The sequence below is a fragment of the Agrilus planipennis genome, unplaced genomic scaffold (genome assembly GCF_000699045.2).
Source record: "Agrilus planipennis isolate EAB-ADULT unplaced genomic scaffold, Apla_2.0 scaffold120, whole genome shotgun sequence".
Classification (NCBI taxonomy): domain Eukaryota; kingdom Metazoa; phylum Arthropoda; class Insecta; order Coleoptera; family Buprestidae; genus Agrilus; species Agrilus planipennis.
Genome location: NW_020438891.1, coordinates 526,891 through 551,079, shown reverse-complemented (window position 1 = coordinate 551,079; position 24,189 = coordinate 526,891). Strand labels below are relative to the sequence as shown.

At 33.2% G+C, this 24,189-nt stretch overlaps 1 protein-coding gene across 2 annotated transcripts in view; it reads left to right on the top strand.

Annotated features, from left to right (window-relative positions):
* LOC108737950 (collagen alpha-2(IV) chain-like) overlaps window positions 1-24,189 on the top strand; it is a 64,088-nt gene that overhangs the window by 4,255 nt on the left and 35,644 nt on the right. For both annotated transcript variants that reach the window (XM_025981859.1, XM_018471148.2), the window contains exon 2: window positions 22,264-24,009. In XM_025981859.1, coding sequence (XP_025837644.1) covers window positions 22,309-24,009 — 1,701 coding nt within the window. In that variant the 5' untranslated portion in view covers window positions 22,264-22,308. The remainder of the gene's footprint in view (window positions 1-22,263; window positions 24,010-24,189) is intronic.

Sequence of the window (24,189 nt, the reverse complement as noted above, 5' to 3'; positions counted from 1 at the left end):
AGTTGAACGTGACAACGTCATAAGAAAATACTGATGGAATGATTTCATTTTTCAAAAGAAAATTTTAATTTTATTTGTTTGATAGATATTTTGTATGGATATAGAGAAGGAGGTAAATAAAAATGTATTATTGTATAGCAGCTGTCCACGCGGACGGATCGCTCACTCAAGTAGGAGAGAGACAGATGTCGAACGCTGCGGAACGCGGAGGCCGATTGTGCCTCTTTGTCGCTCGTTCCGCGCTCTCGCTTGCACTTCAAACCTTAAATGGAACGCCTCAGAGCGAGGTAACGCCGCATGAGTCATGCTTTTTCGTGCGTGCAACCGGCTCCTTCGAATTATAAGACGTTGTCACGTCAAACAATTGAAATTTTTAATTTTTTAAGTACTCTTCCCATTTATATTTGAGAACTTACAACACATACCTTTCACTATGTAACATGTCGATTAGGGTTTCCCTGTTAAATCACATGCCGTTATCGCTAATTACTTATTAGGATCTTTTTTAAAATTCAGACGGGTTATTTTTCTAATAATTCTTAATCGAATGGTGAAAATGAGACAGATATGAACAGTATATCGTCTAGTCAGAGATATTCAATTTCAAAGACTGAACATTCCATTTTACATTAAACTGCAATGGATACCAAAAAGTTTACTTATATATTTAGCTAAAACTAAGAACTGCGATTCTAATAAAAAGGCAAACCAACATTAAACAACTAATTCGTAAGTGTCACCAGTTTGTGATACATTTATTAATTAATAAATGATAAACAATTTATTATTGACATACAAAAGTCACACAGATATTCCTGCGTGACGTCACTACAAATACGATTGCCACAAGAGTCAAGAATACCTTGTCTTGTCTTGTATTGGAAATCAATATAATATCAAGAACAAGATACTCATATAAGAGACAAGATAATGACAAGAAGAACAGGTCGAGAAACTTATCTTTTCAAGACTGCGCTTGTTCAAGATCTTGAGTAATGTTGTTCTCGAATTAGAGTTACCAACGATTACTAACGATAAAAAAACAGAAGAAAATCACAATGGTGCAATTAAAATATATAGATATATAAAAATTAATAAATCTTAATATGTAGTTTTGCATAATACCCACTATTAATCATATTGGAGCATTTTTTTAATGTTTAATATTATTTCTATCCAAATTTTGTTACTTTGGATATTTAGAGTTAAGATCAGAATTTCTTGAACACAAACTTGAATGAATCCTGTCAATATCAAGATCACGTAGGCAAGAATAAAATGCAAAAACAATACTAGGTCCGAATTTTTATTATTTTTTGATACTATGTTATCACTTATCGATTTTCAAAAGTACCAGAAATAGGATAAAATAGCAACTCAGTTGTGACGGAGCAATTATCCCCAGAGTTCGTTGAAACAAAGTGAAGTTTTATTGTAAGGGGTGAAAGTAGTTCATAAATAATCCAAAGGGCATGCTAAGCAACAGTGAATAGACAGGATTATCAGAGTATCTATTACTTAACATGGAAATGCAGAGGCAAAGGGGTTTCGCGCTTGATCTAACGTTGATGTTCCCAGTTTTCCAATGAAACTTTAATCTTAGACGATCTTTCAGGCTTTCTACGTTTATTGCTTTCACTTTATCTAGTTAACCATACAATTTTTTAATGGCTTTAGGCATTTTTACACATTTAAAGTATTTTTTTAATACTCAAAATTCGGATTTAGAAAATTCTTTCAAATCACTCTTATTATAACCTTAATAAGTCAATAAAAAGTTAATTGTTATTTTTCAATAGCACGAAAGGTATTTGGAGAAATTATAACAAAAAAGTTACTAATCAATACGTAATAGGCGTAGTATATGAGTGATCTAACATAACATTCTGTAAAATTCCTAAATGCTCTAGTGGATCTTGTAGGTATCGGCGTGGGTGTTAAAACTATGTTAAGTAATCCTTCAGAATAAGCATCTATATATGTAGTAATCACGAAATAGAAATTTATATGCCAGTTTTTAATGAACTTTTACGGTCATCCATCAGAATTTGGAGGTTTTGTCATAGAGTAAAATGCCAACATTATTCAGTAAATTGTTTATTTAGGGTCATCCAGTATTCGCAAGAAAAAAGAAAGCATCTTCAGGGATGCTGTTTAGTGAAAGTAATGATAATAATCTCACAATCGGTATCTACTTTTGTGAAGGTTATTCATCTGCATAATTTGCAAATATCATTATTTTATTAGGAACATATTTCAATGATACATTCTTTATAGAATGTATACGTAAAATAACTTGTTAATAAATATAATAAATATTAAACCTTGCTCAGCATTGAAATGTTGTAGATGGTAAATCGCAAGAGCGATATCCATTTACAACTGAAATATTTATTATAAAGATGATTCCACATAAATGAAGAGAATTGATTTTAGTAAGGCTCGGCCAGATAAATGGCGGACTTCCCGCGCGGGAAGAACAAACGTTCGCTACGGATTCTGTGTAAATTTAAATTTTGCATCGTAGTTACCCGTAGGAAAAATTTCCATTGAACTTCAATGGGAATCAATGGAAAATTTGTAAATGCCGTTCAAAACCATTTGGTATAAATGGAAAAATAATTGTTTCCATTAAGAATAATTCCATTAATATTTACAAAGAAAAAATTTCCATTGGTTCTCAATGGGAACGAATGCAAAATTTATAAATTCTATTTAAAACTATTCAATATAAATGGAAAAACAATTGGGTACCTAAAAATGGAGAAGATCTGGTTTGAGATGATTAAAACTTATTAAAAAAATGGAGAAAAACGTGCTGAAGTTAATGTGATTGTCAAAGCAAATTGTAAAAATAATAAACAAGACATTATTTGGAATAATCATTGTCATGTAATTCATACTTTTTTTTGGTCGAAAAACCTAAAATTTCATCTTGATTAAAAAGAATGTCATTTAATTACCGCTAACAATAATCAAAGGTAAAAAATAAAGAATTGACACTAGGATTTTCATTGGATTCAGGAATGGAAGTTCCAATGGAACGCAATGGAAATACCATTGGGTTCAGGAATGGAATTTTCAACTAAAATTGTAGTGGAAATTTCATTCATCCCATTGGCAATTCTCTATTTATTACCTTTAATTATTACTAGTGGTAATTAAATGGTATTTTTTTAATGGAAATAGAATGGAAATTTTTCCTACGGGTAAATAGGTCTGTCGTAGTGGGCCAATCTAGTTTTCAGCGACTAGATTTCGCGTGAAAATGACTAGCCCAACGAAAAAGTTTATAAAGAGTATAGAATTTGTGCAAATGAGATATTCTAAAACATGTGTAACAGGCCTTCATATGAACTCAATTCATGGCCCAAAATTATTTTGGAAATCGCTGATCTTATCTGTTATTTCTCTTATTTAATGCAGCAATTTTCTTATTCATCTTGCTTGACTCAAATCGAATAAAAGAAGTAATTCTTCTTTGTTAGCAGTACCTACCTACTGCTAAACGTGTTGAATAAAAAACAACACCGATTCAAAAAAGAATGAGTTGATTGGAAACCATACAATACACGCTACTGTTTCTCTTCCCGCATTCTGTCAAAATACCCTAGTCCGCAGCGGACTGCGGCCATCTTGTTCGCGCGAACTGTCCCAACCTTATAAGTGAAACTCATCTTTTATGGTTAGATGTTTTTGGATCTGTTTTAAAGTTCCTTCAAGTACAAACCAGTAGCTTTTTGCGGAACACTCTGTATATACATGTATAATATGTAGATGAGCATGTGCATTTTGTTGTTAACCGTCGTTAATACCGTTGTTGTTGTTGGTTGAATTGACTTTTATGTATCTTGAGATCTCCGTAATAACCGGTCTCACGTAGGCGTCCGCGTCTCGTTCCAGGCAACTGTCTGCCGCGTCGCATCGTTGTGTCGCGTTCGTCGCCAACTTGCCGTTTGTTAACGAAAGTAAAAGTTGACACAAAAACCGTAATTTTAGCCGGTGGCCACGTTGCTTGTTCCATATACCGACGAACGGTTTTGATTTAGTATTTGTGTGTTCGCGTGTGCGGTGTAGCCAACCGGATTCACTTTTTTTTTTGCTTACGCATCAATGTCACATTGTGAACATGGACTTCGCTAATTTAAATGTTATTTCAATATGCGGCGGTGCTATCGAAAAAGAAATAAAAGATAATGAATGCTGTAATGATGCATGAAAAATATTTGACTTTTCTATTGTGTGTTATAAAGGATTCAACTTGCAATTAGCAGTTCAAGTTGGAGTTTGGTTAATAAAGTATAATGCAACGTTAACTACTGTTTTTTACTTACTTCAAAAGGTACTCTATGACCTTTTCTGTATCTTTGACATGATAGTTTTTCCATGTTTGATGAACATTTTACCTTATCTGGGTAATTTCTAAATTGACATGCAGCTTTTTCTGGATAAGTTATTAATTAGCGTGTTCACTTTTTTGCTTGCACGAAATTTTCTCTTAAATAAACTTTTTAAGTTAGCGGCTATCGCTTTCACACGTTTTTTCGATCTTTCCTCCTTTGTTGTACGAAATCGAAATAGAAAACATTCAGAAAGTGCATTCGTTGATGAAATTTATTGTGTAATATTGTTGAATAGTTGCATTCGCAGGAAAATTTAAAAAATTTACCCCAGATAATAATAATTTATAGCAGTATTAGCATCTAGCAATGAGGGTTAGAGGTGGCTTTAAATAAAATGGAAGCGGTATTGATAAAACAGTATTGTATGAAAATAAATAAAAGTAAACAAAAATACTGGTATGCAAGGGAAGAAAATGTAGGGAATATAAATATAGGAGACGAAAAAGTAGAAGAAGTGGCGGATCTTAGGTATCTAGAAAGTTAGATAAGTCAGGACGGAAGGAGTAGTAAAGATATAAAGCAGAGGATAGCGCAGGGTCGAGTCACCTTCAATAAAAAGAATGATGAGGATACTGTGGATAGAGAAGGCTAGAAATGAAGAGATATTATAAGGAATATAGGAGTATAATAGGAGAACAGAGGACTCTATGGGAGATAAGTTGATAGGGCACCTTCTCAGGCATGAAAGTTTAGTCAGAGACATATTAGAGGCAGAAACCGGAGTTACGAGGAGTAGAGGTAGACCTAGATTTGATTACTGCTCGCAAATAGTTAAGGATGTGGGTTGTCCTTAGGGTTGCCACCTGTACTTTATTATAAATTACTGTACTCTATTTCGACTGTGCGTACGTTATATTCTACAAGACACATAAAGTACGCAAAAATACTTTATTTAAGGCCTTAAGTAAACATCGTAATTCTGTAAGCGATTATTCGAAATTCAGAGTATTTTTACATCAATAACATTGCACAATACAATATTTTTGAGAATGTTTCTATGTTTCTGAACGCTAGTTTCATTAACAGGGAAATTCCATTACAATATTAGATGTATTTAATATTATGACAAATATAAAAAACGATTTAATTAAAAGAAAAGACAAGTTGTATGGAAAATCGAATCCATAAAACAATCTTCACCTGGAATAAAAGCAAGAGTGTATAAAAACTTCAATTTGTTTATAGAAAAAGCAGTATGCTATTTGGAAAAATGGTTCAACTACAATGATGACAATTGGTTAGCTCTTATAAGTCATTTTAACTTGATCACCCCTCTGTCCTTTGAAGCGATTCTTAAAATTACTGAAACCATAAATATGGAAACAAAAATTAATTATGATGCACTTTACAATGAACTGAACCATTTAAATCAAATTCGGGAAAAAATTTGTAACAGCAGCATCACTTTCAAAGAAACATGCACTGCAGAAAAATGGCAAGCCATATTTACGGAACAACCTGATTTCCCAAATCTGTTCAAAGTAGTGCCACTTTTGCTGTCCGTCCCGGCCACTTCAGCATTTACAGAAAGAGTATTCTCTGTTATGAACGCAAAGTGGCGGGACGACAGGAATAAAGCTTCATTAAAACTAATTACAAATGAACTAGTTTACTTAAATCTTTGTTTGCCATGTTTAGAGGCTATTAATGTATTTAAGAGCGATAGCAATTTGTTACTGGCTGCTAGGTGTAACAAAAAATAAAAAATACTTTATTTTTATGCTGAGTACTTTTTTTTAAACCTTTTAGTCTAAAAATACTTTATGTAAAGCCTGAAAAGGTGACAACCCTAGTTGTCCTAGTTTTAGGGAAATGCGAAGATTAGCTCAGGATAAGAAAGAGTGGAGGTACATGTCCAACCAGTCTTAGGACTGACGACCTTATGATGATAATAATGATTGGCAGTCACAATAGCAAAGTGTGTACAAAGCTTTTTTGTGGTAGGCGTTACTATTTCAGAAGAGTACACTAAACTGCGCATGTCAATTGGCCATTTGTACTAGCCGTCTTGAAAATTTACATGCTGCATCTTGTAGGTATGTAGGCATAATGCATTCCCGTGCAAATACAAATGGATCAAGTTATCAGCGTAACAAAATAACAAAAACCTTTAGTAAAACTGACTAATCTTTTATATTTGACATCCACTTCATACTTATCATTCTAAGTACATTGGCCTACTGGACCTCTTTAATCGGCATCACCATCGAAAACGGCTTGCCAATGTCATAATCAACACAGTTACTTTTTGCAAACTCTTACAGTAGGTACAATAACAAACATGAAACTATGTTTGTTTAGAATAAATAAATACATATTTAGTAAGTACTTGGGTTACATTTGTTTAAATTACTTTCACGTAACATTAATTAATTGATAAGTACCTACCTTTAGTAATTATTATTTCGGTTTTAATTTTTTTAATTGGTTCTATTATATAAATTTCCTATATTACTCTTTACGTATGCATTTAAATACCCTATGGAAAGTGAGTACTATGTCATATGTGGCTAATTGATGGAGATGGATTGTCTGCAGTTACATAATCGCCTAATTTAATGGTTGTGACTTTCGGCAATTGGAATTTTATTATTTACTCTCAGTCGCGTTTGAATTTTTACATTAGCCGTATGTTTTATGACGCACGTTTAAAAGAAGACACCTTTCATTAAGACTGATAGATTCGAAGTGGTGAAATATAACATTACGTCATATTTATTTTGAAACGGTGCTATAGAAACAAAAAATTTAGTTTGAAACATACTGATTGTAATTTAATCTTTTTAGATGTAATTTTCTCACATGTTTCCACTTTCAAGTTTTATATGGGATGCCCCTGAAAATAATACAAATAGGGCGGAAGCAGGAATGCTTAAATCTCCAAGGGCGATCGAAAACATCTTCATGTATATGAGACAAATTTTATTAGGACTTCAAACACACAATACTATACGTTATTCGTTTTAATAAGTAAATGAATCGTTTTAATTAATTACATTTAAAATGTTCTTTGGCGCTTTCTCCGAATAATCTTCGTGTTTATCCGATGTAGATTTATGTATAGTAGTACATGTAGGAAAATTTAGAAATACGAAAAAGTTTGTTGAAGGTTTGTACGGGTGCGAAACATGGACAGTGGGCGCGGCGGAAAAGAAAACGTTAGAAGCGTTCAAAATGAGGTGATACAGGCGAATGATGAGAATACCGTGGATAGAGAAGGTTAGAAATGAAGAGGTATTAGAAAGAGTAAGAGAACAGAGTACTCTATGGGAGTCAACAAGAAATAGGCAGATAGGTTAGTAGGACACCTTCTTAGGCACGAAGATCTAGTCAGCGTCATATTAGAGGCAGAAACGGGAGTAAGGAGGGGTAGAGGTAGACCTAGATTAGATTACTGTATTGAAATAGTTAAGGATGTGGGTTGTTATAGTTTTAGGGAAATGCGAAGTTTAGCTCAGGATAGGAAAGAGTGGATGTACGTGTCCAACCAGGACTGACGACCTTATGATGATAATAATGATTGGCTGTGATATGTAGATACTGCAGCTTTTAAAATTTATCAATTATGTCTATAAACGAAATGCTATTATCCAAAATTCCATATATTGCATTTGATACTACAAATTTTTTTTGGTTTCTTGTAACATCAACAACAAACTATTCGACGGACTTTGAAATATTGTATGAACAGTACATACTTAGGTCATCTATTGAAGCCATTAACGTTATATTTAAAGAACATTTAGTTCATCTTACGATTAAATATAATACATAGAATACAATAATAATCAGGAAATAGACCTATATCTTCTTGCGTCCATTTTACACATTTTTTTCGAATACCCTCTATATGTGTATATGGGAGTGGATTGAGTAGATTTCTTCATTGATACGAAGGTTTTATTTGATTTTCCACTTATCACTATAATTTAATTCGAGGTTACTCATTCAGTTTGATCTGATACCTAACGCCTTTTAGCAGTTAATTGTTATCAGTATTAAAAAAAACAAATAATAATAGATCTTACTTATTTNAAAAAAATGTAAATAAACAAACAGAAAAGAAAACATGTTATATCTGTTTATCATAACGATTATTATCATCACGATATATAAATACAACCGATTTGTAATACCCAAATAAGTGTCTTTTTAGAGTCATATGATTATGATTATGCTTTTAAGACACAAACAAAACTGAATGAGTAACCTGTTACTCATTCAGTTTGATCTGATACCTAACGCCTTTTAGCAGTTAATTGTTATCAGTATTAAAAAAAACAAATAATAATAGATCTTACTTATTTTATACAACAAAATCAGAAGATTGCCACTTTCTAATCAAACTTTTGCAACCTCTAGATTAATATAAAGAATACATGTCAATGAGGCTAGTAATTACTTAAAAAGTCCTAATGATGTTAAGCTTAGGGTTGCAAAAACATTGACATATATTTTCTTTAGTCATTAACTTTGAAAAAGTTATTATAAAAAATTTACATTTTCCATTACTTTTGTAAAAAGTAGATGTTGGAAATATTTTCCACTAGTCATAACCAGCCCGCTTCACTGAGCCTAATCATTTTCATCCCTTTACAGTTTGAATTTCATAAAACGTAGAAGTACATAAGTGTTTGATTAACCATATCAACGAGCATTAAGATTAACTATATATTCCATATTTTATTCCTTGTATACATCTTAAAAGAAGCCTTTGGGCAAAATTTCAGCTAGCTATTTAGGCCCAAGGATTTAGCCTGGGCGTTGATGAGTCAGTGAGTCAGAACTTTTCTTTTTCTACATACAGATGAAGTATTACTTTTGTAACGAATAAAGCAGAAAATTTACATTAAATATTACTTCTGTAATGAGCAATGGACATGTTCTCCATTAACTATCACTTTTTTTAATATGAAAGTGTTTACAATTGATTATACCTTATTATGAGTAATGGAAATAATTTACATTATTACCCTTTTCTAAAACTAAGTAATGGTGGTATTCTTTTCTTGAATTATACTTGAATTTATATGTAACATTAGTAGTTGCTTTAAAATTTTGTAAATAATCTACTATTAATGTGTTTTAAAAAATATATTTGAAACATGATGTAGGCACCTGTACCATTTTTTATTTTAAACTAGCGGGCGGATCGCTAGTCAGTTTCGAACGGGTGCAATGCTGATACTAAATATATTTTTGTTTTGTTTAGATTATTATCCAGGAGGGGAAATCTTCAAAAGACACCCCCTGAACAAACTAAATATACTACGGCCGGTACCGCCGCAACCGCTATGTCCCTGCATTTTAAATCTGTAATATCTTCGAAAATATTCATTGATCTATATTAAATGCACAATGTATTTAACGTACTTAATTGAATAAGGATTAATGCTGTATTGCTTACAATCGCTTCGTAAATAAGTCATTATTTCTCATAAAAAGTAAAGGATAAAAAATGGTTATTGTGGGTTATCCCTGAGAGATAGACATATACCATCCCGGACTTTTTTGTAGACTTTGTAAGGTGTACAATGCTGTAGTACATTATTTTGTTCTATCTCCTAGGGTTCAACCAGAGTTTGCAATGCAAGCGCAAAAAAATGTGTTTATTTACGACATCACGTTACAAACCTCTAAAATTATCAGTGTTTGTCTACTGTATTATGCATGTATTATACACATAAACCTTCCTCTTGAATCACTCTATCTTTTAAAAAAAAACGCATCAAAATCCGTTGCGTAGTTTTAAAGATTTAAGCATACATAGGGACAGAGAGCGGGAAAGCGACTTTGTTTTATACTATGTAGTGATTAACAAAAATGTGTAATTAATGAACGTGTAATATCAATTGTTATTAAAATTTACCACCACTAATAAAAGCTTATGATATTAATTATTATAAATACTTTTGCCACAATTTACTTATTTCTCGGTAGAAAAATTAATTAAAAAGAAAATATATATAATAGTAAATTTGCGTATATTCATAGAAGGTCTTGACCCTTGAATTCCCCAAACCATTACACAATAATTCCTATAATTACATTGGCACAAAGTCATTCATTAATTACAATATACGACGAAAAGATTAATTCATAATAGAGTCCTGAGAGCGTATGAAGAAGATTTATAGATGAGGTAAAACCACATTAAAGAAAAAAGACAATTAATCGGTTAAGGAGGCGCTTTTTTGACCGAACAAGGTTGGTATTTGCAATAAGTTCCGGGTCGTTCGAATATTTAATTGTGCAAACGTGCGAACTATGCAAAAGCAAAGAAATTATAATTACATAAGTGCTTAATTAACTGTAGTCATGACTGAATATAAAAAAATGAGAAATGCTCATATTAAGCTGATACAAATCTGTTATTGACGTATACAGCATGTTATTTAATTGTTCCTCTTTATACAAAAAAAAATGTAAATAAACAAACAGAAAAGAAAACATGTTATATCTGTTTATCATAACGATTATTATCATCACGATATATAAATACAACCGATTTGTAATACCCAAATAAGTGTCTTTTTAGAGTCATATGATTATGATTATGCTTTTAAGACACAAACAACCCTTAAAAAAATTTTGTCTGTCTATCTATTTGTTCGTACGGGCTAATCTTCGGTAACGGGGCAAGCACGAAGTAAACGCTGTCAGCAGTACCTAGCTAACCTATCTGAATTGTTTGTTGGTAATAATAATTTGAATTATTATAAAAATTAAAATTAATATTGCCAGAAATAACTATGTTCTTCTTCAATAAATTGTTCTTTAAAAGTACCCACAAGATACTCTCAGTGTGTTCTGTGTAAGAAAAAAAGCAATCTATATACCAAATTCATTGCGAAAGTTTGGAATATGTTTTTCCTTTCAAGTTTTTGATTAGATGTTTCGCAATTAGCAATTATACGTAAATGAACGAGTTAGAGTACTTTATCCTAGTTGGTAATTAAGATGGGCAGACATAAATGTTTCGATTCATAAACAATGTTCTCGGAGTAAGCGTTCTTTGTTCCTATTCTGGATAACACATGGTTGAAATATACAGACAAACTAAGTTTTTGACGTGACAACGTCTTATAATTCGATGGAGCCAGCTGCACGCACGAAAAAACATGACTCATGCGGCGTTACCTCGCTCTGAGGCGTTCCATTTAAGGCTTGAAGTGCAAGCGAGAGCGCGGAACGAGCGACAAAGAGGCACAATCGGCCTCCGCGTTCGGCAGCGTTCGACATCTGTCTCTCTCCTACTTGAGTGAGCGATGCGTCCGCGTGGACAGCTGCTATACAATAATACATTTCCATTTACCTCCTTCTCTATATCCATACAAAATATCTATCAAACAAATAAAATTAAAATTTTCTTTTGAAAAATGAAACCATTCCATCAGTATTTTCTTATGACGTTGTCACGTTCAACTATCGTCAGTAAACCGACTTTACAGACAACCGATGTTTTTTTTAGATATTTTTTACTCCTTTCAAGTGCCTTGTACTATTTTGTTCGTTAAATGATCAATTTATGCTTTGGAGAAAGGTTCAATTAATGTATTAGAGGAAGGGTACGTTCTTGGGTTTTAATAACTTTCACAATTATCGGCATTGTTTTGTTCATGAGAAGCTCGCATGTATGACAGAAATTTTAGGGAATTTAACACAATTATCGTGCCGGTAAATAGAAAAATTTATGCTTAGAAGAATTATTGAAGAAACATAAATATCAGATTAAATGATCAAAACCTAGACTTAACACGCAAGACCAACACTTAACACACAAGACCCAGACTATATCAGTCAGACCAAGATCAAGACCTAAACCGAATAAGCAAAACTAAAACAGTCTTGCTCTGCTGTATACTAGAAAATGCAATGAAAGTGTATTATAAGCTTTCAAGGTGTATTTCACATTGATGACGAACAGATGTAATAAAACTTATACAATTATTTTTGGCTCAGTAAATTGGCAGACTATTTCTGCTGTTTACATTAAATAACATCGAAAAATTATGTACCTCGTAATGATTAGTGTCAGACAATAGCAAAGGATTCATACATTTAGCAGGGAGATGAGGTAAATCACGTGGCAGACAGTTTGATGTATTGTATCAGCTGTGGTATAGATTTCAATTCGTTAGAAATTCGACGATCTCGTGATGAACAAATGTTAAACGAATAACTGCCTCGTAATTTTCAACGTCTCGTAATTCAGCATTGGATTTATTTTCTTTTGCTTTTGACCATGAAAATAAAAGAGTATAAAATTGGTAAAATATCGCTTATTCATAAGTGATTAGAAGCCAATAAGGCGCGCTACATCTCATCTAAAACCTTTACTTATTCAGGACTTATAACAATAAAATATATATATTTTAAGCTCCCGTTCATGAGCATAAAATCTTTTGTACAAATCTTGCTTCTCTTTCTCACTATCTTCCTGTAAATACCATTTCATCATCATTATAAGATCGTCATTTTTCGCATTTCCGTAAAACTAGAACAACCCACATCCTTAAACTATTTGCGAACAGTAATCTCCCGTTTCTGCTTCTAATATGTCTCTGACTAGACCTTCATGTCTGAGAAGGTGTCCTACCAACCTATCTCGTCTATTTCTTATTGCCTTCCATGGAGTCCTCTGTTCTCCTACTCTTTCTAAAATCTCTTCATTTCTAACCTTCTCTATCCACAGTATTCTCATCATTCGTCTGTAACACCACATTTCGAACGATTCTAACCGTGTTTCGCACCCGTACCCCTTGCATACGAGTATTTTTGTTTTACTTTTATATATTTTCCATACAGTACTGTTTTGTCATTTGTGACTAATTATTTACTGAAAAACAATTAAGTTAAGGAAATATTAAGTTTCTCATATACGCCAAGTTCATTCCACGATCCGGAAAAAAAGGAAACAGAAGAAATGAAGATCCAGTGCCCCATTTAAAGTAACAATACAACTGACTAATAAATAAAATTTGATGGTCCAGTACGGTACGCAAACACAAACTGTAATCTTTAAATTAGTTGAGAACTCGTGGTATAAATATGCATGGTAATGATATTATTCATAAGCAGGTGTATAAGTTATTTGTTTACGATATCTAAAGTTTACGTATGTGGCATTATTTAGAAAAATGTACGCAAATTTTGGATTAATTAAACCGTAAAAAAATTCCACAGAAACCGTCTGTGTTTTGCTTCTTTTTTTTATTGGACAATAAAACATTATGAAAAATTATATCAATAAAAATTAAAATATTCACTTGTTAACGTATTCGATCAGTTATTTAAATAAATACTCATGTGCAAATAAGTAAATTTAAATGTCACACGATTAATCAATACGATTATTATTAGACATATATTTTTATACATAGACACTTACAACAGTGTTTAACTTTAACTATAGGTAGATACATCTTCTTTTTTATTTTATTTTAGATCTTCTATTGGCTAAAGGGTAGCCATACAAATAAGACAGTTAACTAAAAGTTCGCCTTCTACTTTAGATAGATATTGGTGTGATAAGACATTGCTTTTTGCCAAATTTCATGATTGTGAAGTACCTACCCTATAGGTTTTGATTTCCTTGCAAGTGTCAAAATATGCTACCTACAATAACAACCTTTTGGTAGCGTTGACTTAGAAGTTTGATCTTTTCATTTTTTCACAACTCCAAGGGATGGCAAATATGAGTATTTAATATTAATTTCAATTTGATATCTTCCCGCGTTCCTCAGAATAAAGTTAATTTTTAGAAAAAGAAAAAAAATCGACTTCAACACCACCATGTACAAACTTCAATTAAAAATGTAGAAAATAATATTTTAATTACTGCAAAGCAAAGTGCATTACAGAAATTATTGATGCTTAAATACATTTACTATTTGTAATCAGTTATTTTTGGAGTCGATGCCAGCCAAGAGGGACAGTTTAATCCTGCCTTTGCAACAAACCTTTCGTCAGATTTCTTTTATATAATCTCCACTTCCGCATTTATATATTGTTTAATTAATCAATAGTATTAAGGCTATTTTTGCTTTGGCTGGTACCAACTCCAAAAATGACTGATTATAAGTTGTAAATGTATATAAGTATCAATGATTTTGTCGATTGTACTGTAATGCATTTTCCTTTGAAGTAATAAAAATATTACTTTATACGTTTTAATTTAAATTTATACATGTAGGTATAGTATTGAAGTCGGTTTTTGTTTTTCTTTTTTTAAATTTTTATTTTTTCCATTTTTAGTGTGCATATATTTTTTGTTTTCGTCGATTTTTTCAAAAAGTACTGAATCAATTTCGATAAAACTTATATATGGGGCCATCTCTGGACTATGATCTACCAAACAGATAAAGAATTATCAAAATCAATTCATAATTGGTGGAGTAGATAATCATGTAAAAAACGTACAGAAAAAAAACAGCGAATTGATAACCTTCCCCTTTTTTGAACTCAGTTAAAAAGGATCTTGACTGATACACAGACAGACAGACAGATAGATAGATAGTTAGACGAATAATGAAGTGATCCTATAAGAGTTCCTCCCTTATTTTTGAGGTTCGGAACCCTAAAAATGAAAAATAAATAGTACATATTCATAGAATATCTGTTAGTATACAACAAGATGAATGCTAAAATAGATAGAAACATTTACAATAGCTACTTGATGATGTCATTTACCGTTAGGGTTTTGTTTCTTTGTAAACCTGATATTTTTTGTCAACAATAGTAGCTACAATATTTGCATTCTTATACAGTAAAGGTATAATACAAGAATCGCTGAAACATTTGACCTGGTTAAAATCCGCTTGTTGGATTAATCGTATCTTTTCTTCAAATCTGACTTGTTTCTCTATTCCACTGAGGTATTAATGTGTTTGCTTAAAAAACATCAAAAACGTAGGTAAAGTCTGTTGTTTATGACGTAACAACGACATTGCATGAATATTTAATAACTTTGCAATTATTGGGAACAATTAATTTTTGTTATACACATCACGTGCTATAATATCGCTTGTGTCATGGGAATATTAAACACGTATACTTACAACAACCGCGATGAATAGTCCAAATCAATAAAGTAATTAATAAAAAAACCATAATTATAGTTTGTTATTAGCAACTATTTAACAATAATAAATCTCATGTTTATTCAAAAACATGTAGGTATTTAAAAAAACGATGAAGGTTAGAAAAAAGTTAGTTAGTATTTTTGATTAATGAGAACAGATTAAGTTCTTGGTCAATCTTTTATGGAAACTAGCACATGAGAATGACGATTTCAACTGATTTATTTGATCTCATCAGCACGCCATGTCCGGATAAGTCATCAGCCTATTCGAAGATCGTCGTCGATTCGTTTGGGCAAGCAGATATCTCAGTAAAGCCCTTGTATAACGTTTAAGATACTTTAGTTAGTAGCAAAACTTAACAGATGGCGATGTACTGGCGTTGATCAATATTTTATAAACGTGCTCATAGGGGGCACTCTCGATTTGGTTGGTGATTCACAGAGAGTGCCTGTACCGTAATGATTGAAGTAAATATGATCTAAATCGTAATCCACGTCTGGTAATACATTTTGATACATTACTGAGAACAAGAACATCATTTTTACTTGTATTAATTGAATTTTACCAGTGTGGTCAGAGTTTATATGAATTTTTATTCATCATCATCATCAAAAGGTCATCAGTCCTAAGACTGGTTGGACACGTACCTCCATTCTTTCCTATCCTGAGCTAAACTTCGCATTTCCCTATAACTAGAACAGCCCACATCTTTAACTATTTCCGAACAGTAATCTAATCTAGGTCTACCTCTACCCCTCCTAACTCCTGTTTCTGCCTTTAATATGTTTCTGACTAGACCTTCATTCCTAAGAAGGTGTCCTACCAACCTATCTCGCCTATTTTTTATTAACTTCCATAGAGTCCTCTGTTCTCTTGTTCTTTCTAATACCTCTTCATTTCTAACTTTTTCTACCCACCCGTACAATGCCGTGCTCCAAACATACACTTTTAACAACCTTTTTCAAATTTCTAAATTAACCGTTCGCGATCATAGAAGTGACTTCTTTTTATTAAAGGCGACACGACCCTGCGCTATCCTCTACTTTATATCCCTACTACTCCTTCCATCCTCACTTATCTGACTTCCTAGGTATCTAAAATCAGCCACTTCTTCTAATTTTTCGTCTCCTATCTTTATATTCGCTCTTTCCCTACTTTTTCTTCCCTTGCATATCAGTATTTTAGTTTTACTTTTATTTATTTTCATACAGTACTGATCTGTCAGTACCGCTTCCATTTTATTTAAAGCTATCTCTAGGTCCTCCTTGCTAGATGCTAATACTGCTATATCATCTGCAAATCTAAGCATACTAATCTTTTGCCCTTGCACATCTATCCCTACAGTTGTACTGTCTTTAATGATGTTGATGGCGTCTTCGATGTATAGATTAAAAAGTAGCGGTGACAGTGTGCATCCCTGCCTGACTCCCTTCCTAATATTTACTTCTCTACGTTGCATCCCCAGCTCTATAACTGCCTGTTGCTCTTTACACAAACTAAGTATCACTCTTCTATCTTTGTAACTCATCCCTACATTTTTAAGTATATCTAATATTTTTATTAATCAATTTAAAAAACATTTCTTTTTATTTTTTGAAGAAATAAAACAAATGCAGGGTTTAATAATATAAGTTATAAAACTATATTGCCACCATAATAAACATTTTACTCCACTGTGGCAAGCTCAAGTGGAAGTAATAAAAACTAACTACAATACATTTTAAAGGGAGAGCCTACCACTAGCTTTAATTCTAGAGTAAAGATGGTTAAAAGGGAAAGTTTTAAATATTATGAAATATTGTAATTCTAAAAGTAAGTTTCATTTTTCGAGATTTCATAATATCATTTATTGTTAGTTTTATTAAAAGCAATAAAATCACAGATAAAATATTGATAAAATACTACTACATTTCTGATAATAAAGACAGGACAGGGGCCATTTTCGTATAAATTTATTGCCATTGAGAAATTAAGTACATCAATTCGTATGCTTATTTTGACTAAGATGATGATGAAAACTTTCACGAAATATTTAGTTCAAAAATTTGTCAACGTCGTTTAGTTTAAAGTTTGGTTATCTATTTGGATTCTAAACATTTAAGAGCGCAAAAACAGTTGACATTTCTTCAGGTCGTTATCGTAAATTGCACAAACTGACGAAATCATTTATGTCTTGAATAAATAATTTGCCATATCATAAATTTCAGTATACACCATATCAATTTGTAGTTAGGTGGGATTTAAGAGAGTAAAATTTATCGATTGGCCAATTTATAATCGACACAGTTCATCTATTAGTTTTCAAATAGATAATTATTAGAGTAGTTTCGAATAAGGTTGTGAAATAAAGCGAAAAGTTTCTGAAATAAAAAACAACAAAGATAAAATGTCAACGATTGGCAAGTAAAAAAATCTGGAGTAGAAATGTCGGACAAACTATAGGTATGTTGAAAGATAGAGTTAAAGAACATGGTTGTAGTACGCGTGCATTTGTTTGTCTGTTCTTATAAAACTCGATAATGATAATACATAGGCTGATGTTTTACATTATGGCGTTAAAACTTCTTTAATACAAGTCAAATATAAAGCATCTCAGAGTTGTAGAAAGTTTAGAAATTAGAACACAATTCAATAGATTTTTGCACTATCTATACTTTCTGATCTGTATAATCTACCCTGAAGAAGCTTTAAGACTATGAAGCGGAACATCGGGATTATTGTACATTAAATAAAACATTTTTCATCCCTTAAACTGCAGCAATAGTCCTGTAGATAAATTTTAGGGATATAAATACGAAGGTGTATAATTCTGGAGCAAGTATGTCTTAATTAATTACGATTGTGCTTTTGGTGACCAAATGGGAAGGTACTGAAGTAGATCATAATCACAGTTGTATCAAAGTTGAATTAGATCCATCTGTAATTGATGTAGATATGGATGATGTAATGAAAAAGGAAATAAGCAAGTTCGTTAAAAGAACCTTAATTAGTCTCTGTTAAAAATTAATTTTTGTTTTTTAATATAAAGGTAGACAATGTACATATTATTTCCAAAAATAAACGGTGGTCTTGACATTTTCTGTAAGATTTACGATTTTTTAATTTAAAAACAGATTTTGATTTTCATTGGAATGCCTTTCGTCGCTCTACTGGGTTTTATAATGGCTTTGTATAAAATTTCCCATACAATTAACAAACCATAACGAATAAAAATGTGAAGAAGTTAGTAATAAGGAAGCAGTCTGTTTGTTCTTACTATGCATGACACATGTATTTTATTGCCTCTTGTTCGAATCGAACGTGTGAATGGCTCAAGTTGAAACAGGATGGAAAATTATTTATTTCCCAACTCAATTACTATTGCGAATTTTAATTAATTGCAAAGTTTGGCCGATTAAACATTTGAAGGATTTTGAAATTTTACATTCAAATCATTCGTGATTAAAGTGTTTTTTTTCTGTTATTAATGTTATTTCCTGGATATTTTGGAAATTATAATTTTACAGAAAATTTTGGAACTGTATACCTAATGCTCTTATATAAACTACATATGTTCTATGCTTACGAACGGTTAATTTAGAAATTCGAAAAAGATTGTTGAAGGTGTATGTATGGGTGCGAAACATGGACGGTGGGCGCGGCGGAAAAGAAAATGTTAGAAACGTTTGAAATGTGGTGTTACAGGCGAATGATGAGGATACCGTGGATAGAGAAGGTTAGAAATGAAGAGATATTAGAAGGAATAGGAGAAGAGAGGTCTTAATGGAAATTAATAAGAAATAGACGAGATAGGTTATTAATTGGTAGGACACCTTTTCGGGCATGAAGGGTTAGTTAGAGACATACTAGAAGCAGAAACAAGAGTTAAGAGGAGTAGGAGTAGACCTACATGAAATTATTGTTCATGAATAGTTATGAATGTGGGGTGTTCTAATAGTAGTAGAGAAATGCGGAAAGTAGTTGAGGATAAAAAAGCAGTCTTAAAACTGACGATCTTGTGATGATGATGATGATCTATTTTCCACTATTTCTTCTTTGGTGTTGGTTACAACCTTATATAGTTTGTAATCCTACATTTGACTTTCTCGTTACCTTACCATTCCTTAAATTTTTTAATGATAAATCAAAATATCATTCATCTACGTTTCTGCTTTCTATTTCCAATACATCTCTTAAATCTTGTCCTAAATATTCTTTCCACTTATCCGTTTTTTCTCACTTTCTAGAAAAATGCCTCCTGATTTGTTCTTTATATTATTGCTCATGTGCTGCCCTATTTCTCTAAAATTCTTTTAATTGTATTATAAGCCTCACCAATCCTACCTGTTTAAAAAAAAAGCTACGCCGAAAGGTAGGGTAGAAGACCCTCTTCAGCCTACTTTCAGGAATCGTGGGAATGGGTGGGTGGTGGTTCGGGTGAGAAAGTTGAGACGGACGAAATGAAGACAGAAGAGAATGAATGATTATATTATTGACCCAGCATTTGCCTAAGTGATCGAAGGAAACCACATAAAAACCAACCAAGGCATACGGTCCCGGAATCGAACCGGCGTCTTCCCGAATTCAAAGCAATGGTCTAAACCTCTAGGTCATGCCACCTATTTCAAACATTTCCTCTTCTTCGATATATCTATTATTATGTAACGATCTGACTATTTAGCTGCATTATACTTCCTGATGGATTCCCAATTTATCGCCTTATATTCTTCTTTTTATGTGGTACAAGCAAAAATCCATAATTTGGTAAACGTGTGGAAAATCACGTTTATCCGAAATGAAATATCATCTCCTCTCAAACTGTCCTAAACTAACCTAACTCCCAAAATCTTTTGAACAATGCGTAACATCTTTTAAAGGTTTTAAATTGTATTTGTTGGACTTCATTATTTTAAAATTCCCAAGATTCTATATTTGCACCACGTAATGAAGTACTTACCTATAACCGAATTCGATTTAGGTGTGAAATGATAATGGAGTAATATATTTTACATATAACTATATAAAATATGCTAATCAATATGATTCAATACTACAAGTTAAATGATGTTTAAGTTAAATAGAAACGGCTGTGACAGTCAAAAAGTATTTCTCATTTTCATGACTCTAGTATCCAAACAAAAGATAATTAAAGTGTACGCATCATACCTACCTAATAAATCGTAAATTCCTAATTGAGATAGACTTCTTCTCGGGTATATTTTCTCCATTGTTAATTTCGTTTAAACCATGAACCGTAAGAGAACTTTGACTTGCTTCAATCAGTACATTCCAAGTGTTTCCATTTAAGTTCAAAAGTTCAATACTCGGAACGTAGAATTGCGTTCTTTCCGAAATTTGGGAAGCACATGCAGTGACTGTATCTAACAGCCTTCAAGAACAATTAAATGTTTATGTGCTGTATCGCATAATCTTATGTGAAACTCACAAAAAGTTTCGTAATTGTTATTTGTAACGGAGCGATTTTTCGCTTTCCTTAGTTGCGATGCTATTTTGCATATGTTTAACGCTAGATTACTTAAACTCGAATCCGTTTATCTAAAAATTATCAGCTTTGTTTTCAAACGTATTATTCACGCGTATGGAGTAATTTTTGGCGCTTTGGGCAGGTGAACGTCCGTATTAAAGAAAGGCAAAATAAAATAATAATAATAATAATAACAATAACAGTATTATTCCGATTTGCATGCATGCAGGTATATAACAACTGGATTGCGGATTTGGTATAAAAGTGTTGTTTACCGCGTACGTTAACGAAACTGCAGGACCTTGTAATATTTAAATTCCGGCAGCAAGGACGGCATTAATATTAACAGCTTTGACTTAACGGCTGGTAATTTTTCTTGTCTGTGTATCTTCTTTAGATTGCTAATTAGCAGTAGTATGCGTAGGAAAAACGATATTTTTTATCTGTTAGAGTACAACAATAGAACAAGTAGAAACTAGCTGACTGATTGTTAATAATTTAAAAAACGAAAGTTTTCGTCGACGTTTTTAGTTAATTTAGGATTAATAATCACACCAAAGGTACTGCCTACATAATTAAGAAATTCGAAAAAGATTGTCATAGATTTATGTCAAGAGCGCGACGCTGTACGGGTGCGAAACATAGACGCTGGGCGCAGAGGAAAAGAAAAGGTTAGAAACGTTAGAAATGTAGTGTTACAGGCAAATCTTGAGAATATCGTGGATAGAGAGGGTTAGAAATAAACAGGTATTAGAAAGAATAGGATAACAGAGGACTCTATTAAAGTCAATAAGAAATAGGCGAAATAGGTTGGTAGAACAGCTTTTCAGGCATGAAGAGCTAGTTAGAAACATATTAGAAGAAGAAACCGCAGTTAATACACACTTAATAACGAGAATTACACATTTTTAACCAAATACTTACCTGACATATACAAGAGCCCTGGAATAATATTATGTTATATAATTAATAAAATATTAGACATTTGGAAAAACGAAGTTACTCAGTTTGTGAACATTCATAGTCCAGAATGTGAAACCTCTCCATGAGAAGCACCTCTACCCAACTTTTTCTACTTCTTCAATCCATTCTATTATTTCCTTGATTTTCACTTAAATTATTAAGAATTATCTTAAATCAGTTAATAAATATAAATTAGATTAGATTTGTGTACTTAACTGAGTTCTCAAACCAAAAAGCCTTATCACTTTCCCCATTTGTGGTATGTATTGAAATTATTGAATGTTACATAAAATCCAATGTTCGTACCTACAATAGCAGTACTAATTTCGTCTATTTCTCTGTTTTCTAGTGAACGTCTTCATTCAAGACTAAAGCAGAAAAAACTGTTTCGAAAATGACCCGCCTGGAATTGGTGGGGATATTAACCTTTTTGCTCTTCTATCCGTGTAGAGGAGCCAGCTACGCTCAGAGTTCTGCAAATGCTGGCGGATACGTTTATGCACCGCCAAGTAGTCCTATAAGGGCCCCCGATTGCACCCACGACGTCCCTCACGGTGCCCATAATCTACCAGCCGTTAATGGAAACTTTTGGTGGGCAAACGCCAATTCCCCGTTTACTGCAGCGGCCGATTTTTACAAAAAATGCAGCCAAAATGGCAACTGCGTTCCACCAACAGATTTGGTACAGAATGGTGGCCACGACATTTTTAAAATTGACATTGCCAAAAATCCGTTCTTAAATGGGGGCAATCTTGGAAACTTCCAAGGCGTTTCAGTGGCAAGTTGCTCTGGAGCTGCTTGTAAAGACGGTCAACCGCAAACAGTGATAACAACTTGTAATGGAAAGGATTGCAATACACAGCAACTCCACGGAGAACAAAGGATCAATATTACTGGAAATCCATTCCTAAATGGCGGCGCAGTATTTGGTGGTGGAAGCGGTTTGGCTTCCATCCCGCCAAGTGGGCCTGGATGTGGCAGCGGCGGTAGATGTAGTGGCCAGAACAACTTCGAAAGCGTCTCTTTTGCAAGTTGCAGTGGTGCAGCTTGTAAAGATGGTAAAGACAAAACAGTTATAACGTCGTGTAAAGGAAAGAACTGCAACACACAGCAAATTGAAGGAGCTCAAGGAGTGAACTTAGGAAGCAATTCATTTTTAAGCGGGAACGAAATTGCAGCAGGGAGCATTTCCGGATGCTCTGGAAAACAATGTACCCAGCAAGTAGAAGGAGCTCAGGGAGTGAATTTAGGAAGTAATCCATTTTTAAGCGGGAATGAAATTGCAGCGGGGAGCATTCCCGGATGTTCTGGAAAACAATGCTCCAGTGGATTTAGCGGTAGTTACCAAGGTGGCTATTCATATTCTCAAGGAGGTGGTTGCGTCGGTTTCGGCTGTAAAGAAAAGCCACAACAACTCGATGTGTCCAAAAATCCATTCCTGAACGGAAATGTCCAGTTTGGCGGAAACGGAAACCTTCAAAGCATTGCAGTCTCCAGTTGTACCGGTTTTGGTTGTAAAGACGGAAAAGACAAAACCGTTGTAACAGCTTGCAAAGGGGCTGAATGCAAAACTCAACAATACGAAGGAGTTCAACAGATTGACGTTGGCAATAATCCTTTCTTGAATGGAAATGTGCAAATTGGCGGAGCAGCAGCCGCCGGTTGTTCAAGTGCTACAGGCTGTGGTCTGACATCTAGTCCTACTTTGAATCTTGTTCACAATCCCTTCCTTAACAACAAAGGAGTTACTCAATCTGCCATCACGAATAACGGTGAGGCCGTTAGTACCGGAGCTGACGGGTTTTTGGGGGTACAACCAGGAGTACCTTTTGGAAACAAACAAAAACCATTTTCTCCCTCTTATCCAGGCCAAGTCAGTGGAACCATTTCTGTTAGTGCTGCAGGAGGTGCTGTGGCTGCTGGTGGAGCACAAGCCGGAGGTGCTGCTGGTGTTAGTAATCCACTTTTCCTTGGAGAACAACAGGAGAAAGGCCAAGCTTGCAGTGGGATTGGATATATTTGCGTGGCTATCCATAATTGCATTAATGGATTTGTCAGTAATGACTTGAGAGACACCATTCAAGTGAAAAATGAGGTAGGTGCCTTTTGTATGTTATTCGTTGCTACAATACAAATGCATTTTAAAATTTTAATCAAAATTCGAGTTAAGCAAGGTTTGCATACACATTTACAGTTACACATGATGAATGGGTAATGAAATGTCTCGCCACTTCCGGCTGATAGTGAAAGTTTATTGATTGTGATTGTAGAACAC